The sequence below is a fragment of the Lampetra planeri genome, chromosome 48, assembly GCF_965212315.1.
Source record: "Lampetra planeri chromosome 48, kcLamPlan1.2.h2, whole genome shotgun sequence".
Classification (NCBI taxonomy): Eukaryota; Metazoa; Chordata; class Hyperoartia; order Petromyzontiformes; family Petromyzontidae; genus Lampetra; species Lampetra planeri.
This window is the reverse complement of record NC_136154.1, coordinates 3,063,566-3,072,170: the sequence shown is the minus strand read 5'-3', so window position 1 is coordinate 3,072,170 and position 8,605 is coordinate 3,063,566. Positions and strand designations below refer to the sequence as shown.

General features: G+C 51.9%; 1 protein-coding gene across 2 annotated transcripts in view; it reads right to left on the bottom strand.

Moving 5' to 3' along the window:
- Nucleotides 1–2,709: 2,709 nt before the first annotated feature.
- The window catches only part of LOC144733855 (glutamate--cysteine ligase catalytic subunit-like), a 53,472-nt gene continuing 47,576 nt past the window's right edge, over nt 2,710–8,605 (bottom strand). For both annotated transcript variants that reach the window (XM_078615861.1, XM_078615862.1), the window contains exons 14-19: nt 8,082–8,174; nt 7,677–7,781; nt 5,897–5,978; nt 5,165–5,250; nt 4,072–4,192; nt 2,710–3,582 (exon numbers count right to left, since the gene is read on the bottom strand). In XM_078615861.1, the coding sequence (XP_078471987.1) occupies nt 3,386–3,582; nt 4,072–4,192; nt 5,165–5,250; nt 5,897–5,978; nt 7,677–7,781; nt 8,082–8,174 (684 nt within the window). In that variant the 3' untranslated portion in view covers nt 2,710–3,385. The remainder of the gene's footprint in view (nt 3,583–4,071; nt 4,193–5,164; nt 5,251–5,896; nt 5,979–7,676; nt 7,782–8,081; nt 8,175–8,605) is intronic.

The following is an 8,605-nucleotide window of genomic DNA, read 5'->3' as shown; positions in this document are numbered from 1 at the left end:
TTGAAGCTTTTGTCACTAAAGGAATTCATACTTCTTTGGTTCTTTCGGTAAAGTCACGTAGGTAGAAAACAATAATAGATCACGACGTTTCGATCGCCACAAGAAATCGTCGTCAGGTGGGAGAGAGAAACTGGCAGCAGAAACAAGTCCTTATATATACAGTGAGGGAAAAAAAGTATTTGACCCCCTGCTGATTTTGTACGTTTGCCCACTGACAAAGAAATGATCAGTCTATAATTTTTAAATGCAAATCATTTTATAACATTTTTGACATGCGTTTTTCTGGATTTGTTGTTGTTATTCTGTCTCTCACTGTTCAAATAAACCTACCATTAAAATGATAGACTGATCATTTATTTGTCAGTGGGCAAACGTACAAAATCAGCAGGGTATCAAATACTTTTTTCCCTCACTGCAGAGAGCCGAGGGGGGGGGGGGTGCAGCATCGGGCAAGAGGGTGGGGGCTAGAGACTGTGCCTAAGCGAGTGGGAAATCCAAAGATGGGAACCGAGATGGGGGGGGGGGTTAAAGCACGACGACGACGCAGAGGTGAGGAGGTGGCCATTGTATTGTGAGAGATTAGCATGTCAATGTAAACGAACCAACGCAACGGGGGCTCTTTTAGTGCGACATCCAGCTCGTTAGAAAACGAGGGAAATAAACGAGGGACATCACCACATCGAGGGAAGAAGAGAGACACAAGCCGAGAGGCACACCCACACACAGAAAGACACACACAGAGAGACAACCACAGAGAGAGATACATATTGATAAAAAAACACAAAGACAGAGAGACACACACACACAAAGAGACACAGAGAGAGAGAGACACCTAGAGAGACACACAGAGACACACGCAGAGACACACACAGAGGGACACACCGAGAGAGAGAAAGACACACACGGAAAGACACACCCACACACAGAGAGAGACATACACGGAGACAGAAAGAGAGAGACACACAAATCGAGGGACACACAAAATATACAGAGAGAGACACACACAACAACATCACAGCCAGTTGTCGTCTGCTAAAATACGAGAGCCACTGCCACATCGAGGGAAAGGGGGCAACGTTGGCATTGTTAGTGAGACATTTTGCCCGTTAATGTAAAGACATTTAACTTGGTAATGTAACCCAGAGAGTCGAAAATAACTGCTGACAATGGCAGGTAGGATGGAAACATCAACAACCAGTTAAGGTTTTACCTGGTTAATAACGTCCTTCCAATGATCGCTCAATTTGTACCCATCTTCTCACCATCAGAGCGAGACCAGCTGCGCTTGGCCCGCGACTGGAAAATGCTTGCTGACATTGGCCGGCAACTTGTTTCCTCCGGAGATGGCAACCACCACCCTAAGACCTGACATGGTGCTCTGGTCCCGTTCGCTCAAGAAGGTCTTCATCATTGAGCTCATAGTACCCTGGGAGGACTCAGTAGATGAGGCTTATGAGCGAAAACATCTGCGCTATGCCGATCTAGCTGCCGAAGCACGGCATCATGGCTGGAACACAGAAGTCCGACCAGTGGAGGTGGGCTGCAGAGGTTTTGTGGCAACATCTACAACCAGACTGCTTAGAGACCTGGGAATTAAGGGCCAGAGCCAGCGTTTGGCAATCAGAGCTGTATCGGAGGCGGCAGAAGGCAGCAGTCAGTGGCTCTGGATGAAGAGGAAAGACCCCAGCTGGGCCCCGAAGTGAGAGGGCCAAGAGGTATGCGGTCAACAATGCTTGACTCGTGGAGGACGCCCCTGCCATGCATAGTCCCATGGGATGTTGGCTATCAACAACAAGGCAACTCCTATGACTAATTGAGAATGGGAAGCAAGCGTAGGATTGATCACCCTGTCGCTGGCCGCCTTTGGGGAGGGTGTATAGTGTGAAAGGCCGAGACACTCTAGGAACCAAAGGTACACTACTGACGATGCGCTCCCCAAATTTCACCAGGCTCACTGTTCATGAACTCTTGGACGTGCTTGCACAAAGGATAGTAACATCTCATCCTGTGTTCTTGGAATCTCTATGTCTGTGTTTATATATCTGGATTGCTTAATGAACAAATCTTTGATGGGAGCCCGAAGGTTTGCAGAGTACTTTGGTCTCGGAAAAAAACAATGTCATGTTAGCCCACTGCGTTCAAGTGGGGGTGCCTCACATCATCCGCTCATGATTATTAATGAGGGGTGTGCTCCATGTGGAGTGACGTCAACCGCTCATGATTATTAATGACGGGGGGGGGGGGGGAGCCTCATTTGGAGTGACGTGATGCACGAGACACAACCTTTTTTGGCTCGTTTTATTAGTTGCTGCGTTGACTTCTTTATCAGCGCCGAGGGGTCTGGGGGGCAGTAGTGGTTAGTTCATGCTATAAGCACCCAGGGGCCTAGCGATCAGTTTGCGCTGTGCGCATTGAGGGTCCCGGCATTCAACTTCCTTTGGAAGTCTTGGGCCACGCACCGTGCGCGCCCGGAGGCTTGGAGGCCCCCTGGCAGTCCGAGGCTCCGGGGCACTAGCCCCACTGGCCCGGTCCATAATCCAGCCTTGTCACTAACACCACTTGCCCCAACAGTTTGTTAAGGCTATAGGGAAGGTCTTTGTCTTTGTCGTTTTGATCTGGTTGAACGCTGTGTGGATATGGGTGGAGTAATCAATGAGTGAAGTTCACAGTAACAATGACCACTCACCGATTCGCACAGCACACACATACTTAGTTTCCAAGCATTTGATTTCATGAATTGGAGGAGGGTGTAACGACACACATTTTACTCGCAGCCATCTAACCAAAAAACTATTTTGAATCGCATCAGGTCGTGAAAGCCTGCACACATTAAATCTGCACACACGGTCACTTCGGTCCACCTTTACATTTGTTAGGCTGCAGTGGACAATTCACACACGGTTCCCTGCTGACCTCACCTGAAACCCACAGACCACCACAACTTCTACAAAAGCTTTGTCTTGTTTTTTTAATCAAATTATATGACATGAAGGGCCCCGTGAAACAATGAATTGATGTGAACTGGAGTGACGAGCCACTGTAAAAACGAAGCATGGCCCGCATTTTGCCCACATGCCACAGGGTCCCTGCTGTAACGGGGGTGACCTGGCGTTTGCCTTTGGGTTTATCAGAGTGTGGTGAGCACAAGGAGCGATGTGAATGCAGGGAGCAAGGTGATTGTGGCGAGCGAGGTGAGCGTGGTGAGTGCGGGGAGCAAGGTGAGTGAGGAGAGTGCAATAAGCATGGTGAGCGCGGTGAGTGTGGTGAGCGCGGTGACCGAGGTCAGTGCGGTGAGCGAGGTAAGATTGGCGAATGAGGTGAGCGTGGTGAGCATCGCGAGCCTGGTGGGCGTGGTAAGTGCGCTGAGCGTGGCGAGCGAGGTGAGCTATCCGGTCTGGCAAGCGCCGTGGCTGAGCTCGTGCAAGGGGTCCGCGCCATGGCGGTGGGGCCCCGAACGCGACAGGGCGTCACAGCGCAGCATCAGGTCATAGTTGACGCGCTCCGAGATGACGCTGTCGTGTGCGTAGTCGGGGTGGCCGCTCACGAAGGCGCGAAGCCGCTGGGCCGTCGTTCCTAGCTCCCCTAGGGGAAACCAACGAGAAGCGCACGCGGTCGCCGCAGCGTCGTCAACGGCAGTGGAGGAGGAGACGACGACGACCACCGCTCCCATGCACGTAGCGGTGTGCGGAGTCTCTCGCGCACGGTAGGCGCCCGAGCTCGTCGCACCACGCAACCCGATCAGGATTCCTGAGCCCGGAGAGCGCTTGGATGGGCGACCACCGTGCACGCCGAGGCGTTACACGCTGCTGCGGTGCTACGTCGTCGGCTGCGGAGGGCAATGTCCCCAAAATCAATTGTACAGTACAACGCTCCCGCTTCTATGCTCCTGGCCATCAACAATCTGCGGTCATCACCTCCTCGGTTGCTTCCCCTCTTATGGCTGCCATTCCAACACCAGTCTCGTCTGTCGGCCATCATCCCCTGCACATCGACGATGAGGCTTGCACGAGGTCAGGACTCATCATCGCTCGCACTTGGAGAAGGGGTGATGATCCCCTGGAGTGCACTCACCAGACGCACGCTTGCTGATGAGCTCCATGTAGTGGGAGATCGTGCACCGAGTCTCCACGTCCACCTCCATGTCTTCCAGGAAGCTGTTGACTATGGGGATGAGGCCTTGGAACACCCCCACCTGTTCTTGCACGGCACACCACAGCACACCGCACACACCACAGCACACCGCAAACACCACAGCACACCACACACATCACAGCACACCGCTCACATCATAACACACATCGCACACATCACAGCACACCGCACACATCACAGCACACCGCTCACACCATAAAACACATCGCACACATCACAGCACACCGCACACATCACAGCACACCGTAAACACCACAGCATACACTGCACACATCACAGCACACCACAGCACACACAACACATCAGAGCACAGCCCACACATCACACATACCGCACACACCATAGTACACCGTATACACCACACTCCACAGCACAGCACACCACGCCATGGCAGGCAGTGTCAGCTGCAGCCTTCAGTTTATCAGTGTTACTCTCACCAGGATTGTCGCGTCGATTTGTTGCATCACAGGATGGCGACAGATGGCAATGCCTTGGGGGAGGCCTGAATCCAGCACTTTATTGATCATGGCTGATGATATGTGGGATGGATCCATGACTGGAAAGTGGTGAGCCAGTCTGCAGCACGGGAAGTGCACGTAACTGCTTTGAGTGGAGCTGCTCGCTTGAAGGCAGCTCACGTGATAACTGGGAGACGAGCTCTAATCATAAGTTACCACTGTCAATCCACCGCTTGGATGATGGCCTCCCCACACAGTCATGGGGTTTTTACCATTCATCACATGCGTTAGCATGGGTTTTATTTACGGGCATGGGGGGGGGCGGAGTCTCCAGAACTGTTTCAGATTTCGCTCGCCAACTGACTTTAGCCGCAGCACGCCGACCACTCCGCCACCGCACAAAATGGCGGCAGCGAGACGTACAGCAAGCGATTGTTTTGGTGCTCTGGACCACCATGGCGGTGGATGACAAAGGGTGAGCGTGACGCTGCAAGAGCCCGCAGGGCTTGACACTGCGAGGATGGCCGCGAGCCCTGCCCCGCCGGGTTGCCCACCTTGCCGTTGATGATGGTGTCAATGCTCATGAGGATCCCCACTTCGTCCTCGGACTCGGTGTCATCTGCTGGGGGAGCGTCCACCTCTGGTCGCAAAGAAAATAAACCGCATGGCAGTTTGACGATCACGCGAGTTGGCGAGCGACCGTGAGCGAGGTTAAGCGCTCGTGTGATGCACACACACATGCAGGGCAGGCTGGGGTGAAGGCTTGGGTTGCGAGGAGGTCCGGATCGTTGGCTTGGAGGTCAGAGTGGCTGAGCCCGCACCGCTGAGACCCTGGGTTCAAATTTGGAGTTCAGTAACCGCCTGCGATGAAACCGGGTTCTCAAGTGTGGTGAGTAGATGGTATCAGCCCGGTCAACAATGATTGCTCAAAAATTACAATATCCATGACGTAAAATTTGGTTCTGCACTTAACTTCGCCAAATTCCAGATGTGAGACTTCAAATATTGCTTTGACTGCAATGCAACAAACATTACTGTTGGCACCGGGGCAAGTTGGAGAGTGCTGCCCCCTACCATGTGACACGGAGGTCATTTGCAGAAGAGATCTCAAAAATAGTTCCGGGATATTCACTTCTGTGGGCTATTGTCTAACACGGGGATGGGGGTGGGTCACTGCCATGTGAGATTTCTGAATGGATTCTTCATCTCGTGACTCGACACCGAGAGCACACTCAGAGTAAAGTTGTGGAAAAAGACAACGTATGATTTGTAATGGCTCGACTTGCCTGCCTGAATATCCTTCCTGAAATAAAACATCTCCTCCAGCACAGCTTTCCTCTTCTGCGCCTTCCTGATGTTCTGATCTACCTGTGGCAGAAGATAATTGACGGTCAGGGATGTGCCAAACATTCAGGCGGCAACCTTTTGCACCAAAGGTGCTTGAGAGAAGCAATAAAAAAGTAGCAAAGTAAAAAAATCACATTTGTTACGCGCTGCACAGTTTTCGTAAGATTCAGGGGCACCGGAACCAGAGCCTGTTGCTAAAAATTGCCCAAGCTCTGAGGCCCACTACAGGGACTCCTCTACGTATAAACGGATTTTTGAAGATACGAACGGACCGAACAGTCGTAAATTCAACTGCCGTGCAATTGATGTCATTGGTGGCATCTACATCTGAGCCTTATGGTGGGACCCCGGGGTCCCGAATAAACGGATTTCAAACGTAATTAATAAAAAAAAAATTGGCGAATCTGTCCCACCGCACACATAAACGCCGCGAACCACCTGGCACGGATTATTCTGTTTTCATGTCGTCCAAGCGCAGCGAGGACGAATGCGCAGAAGAAACAAAACTTTTAAACTGTGATTACCGCATCGTGTGGAGCTCGTCGAGAGGAATAGATTGCCATATCATTCACCTTCAACAGACATAACATTATCTCGCAACTTAGTTTATGCGAGAGCCGGGAGCTAATGGGATCCCAGGGGTCGTGCCATAAGGTTAATCTGCAGAACCAGTGGCATCTACATCTGCAGAACCAGTGGCATCTACATCTGCAGAACATGAAGAAAACAGTGGCATCTACAGCTACATGAGATTATTAAACTTTTGAAGCCATTCCCTGTGTTTAGCGTACATGCCATACAACGGGTTTGGAATCGACGGGAGTAAAGTTGGACTTACGAACAAATCGATTTACGAACAGGCCTATGGAACCTAACTCGTTCGTAAGAGGAGTCAGTGTATTTGGACGCTTAGTCCAACTCTATGAACGTGTGTTTGTACACGTGGGAGGAGAGCAGATCACTCGAAGAAAACCCACTGTGTGTGAACGGGAGGAGGGGTTGCAGATGGAATACAGATGGCAATTAATCCACTTGCTGCACTGCCATACCCTAGCCAGAGCCAGGAGATGGCAACCTTGCAGCGCGAGCGGCACTGGAAGTTTCACGAAGGTGCACGTGTGTGTATGTGTGTGGGAAGCGGTGTGCGTAACGAAAACGTACCGTTAGTCACAATGTTAACATGGGTCGAAACTATGGGGTCATTATAGAAGGTCAAACGTTAACTGCAAAAACCAGAGAACTCGGAGGAAACCCATGCAGAACTAAATCCACTCATTAAGATACCAGCGTCGGGAAGACACAAGCTCTACCATTATCATAGGCTATCCGTCGCAATCGAGGATAATTGTCTTTCATAGAAAAGTTGGATTATCTGTGGGTCCGAAGATGGCTGAAAACATGGATCTGGGATTGTCAGATTTTGGTGCAGCGCAGGCACTTGTCCAGAAAGAGTGGGTGGAACTGGGTTAGGAAGTCGGGCTGCAGCATCGGGCTGTTTCCACCATTCCCACTTTTCCTCTTATTGTTTTCACAGAGTTGCAATACGACCAGGTCGAGCATCGCGGCAGCGCTCACACGTGCCCAAGTTGGAAATCGAACCCGAGGCACAAGAGCTACCACTTGCGCCAGCCTATATACAAGCGGCCGGGTTCCAATCTGACCAGAATGGGCTTTCCGGCAGCGCTCGCACGGTCAGTGGGGAGGGACGCGGCTCCTTACCTTGGAGAGCGGCACGAGGAAGTTGAGGCCATAGGAGAGGATGACGCGCGTGAGCAGCACCACGAACACCACGTACGCCGCGTTCTCGAAGTCCGTGAGCTGCACCTGCACCACACATTGGGGACTCGGTCTGGTTGCTTTATCTGACCCGCACTGTGCTCAACCACCACGATTGCATGTCACAGCCCACGCACTCAATCGCCAACTCACTCACCCACTCACTTATTCACCAACTTACTCACCACACTGCGTGGTCAGAACGCTTCTCTTTCTGCTTCTACCCACGCACTGCTCGACTTTGAAATTCCCTCCTCCCATCATCACCTCTTTTCCTAAGCCTCAAATGCATCTCGGTATGACTCCACCTCAACGTATAATCCGCGTCGCCCTCTCGGAGAGGCTTACGTCCATCGGCCGGAACTCGACGCGCCACCCGATGTTGGTGTTCGGCGGCGGAGGCTTGAAGCGCAATGTCTGCCAGTTTGTGGACTGGATGCACTGCAACACACACGCACACGGACGGACGCACGCACGCATGCACACGGGGCATGCACTCTGGTCAGTGCCCACGATCATGGAAGACACACGCCGATCCCTCGTAGGTGTACTCCAGTCAGGCTATCACTTCTCATGGAATATTTTATTGGGTCACCGGTTAGGCTGGCACACGACTGGTAGCCACAGACACCACCAGTGAGGAATTCGGGGGTCGGCAGGGCGGATCGGTAATAACACACTTGTATCTCACAGCAGGAAGAGACCTGGGTTAGATTCCCGACTCGGGGACCTTTCAGCGTGGAAAGCTTTGTGTGTGTTTTCCCCACTGTTCTCTACGGGTCTCCTACGGATTCCCCGATTTCATCCTACAGGCAAAAAAAAATACACCACGCGATGCAACCGGCATTGGCCAAACAACATTCCAATGCTGA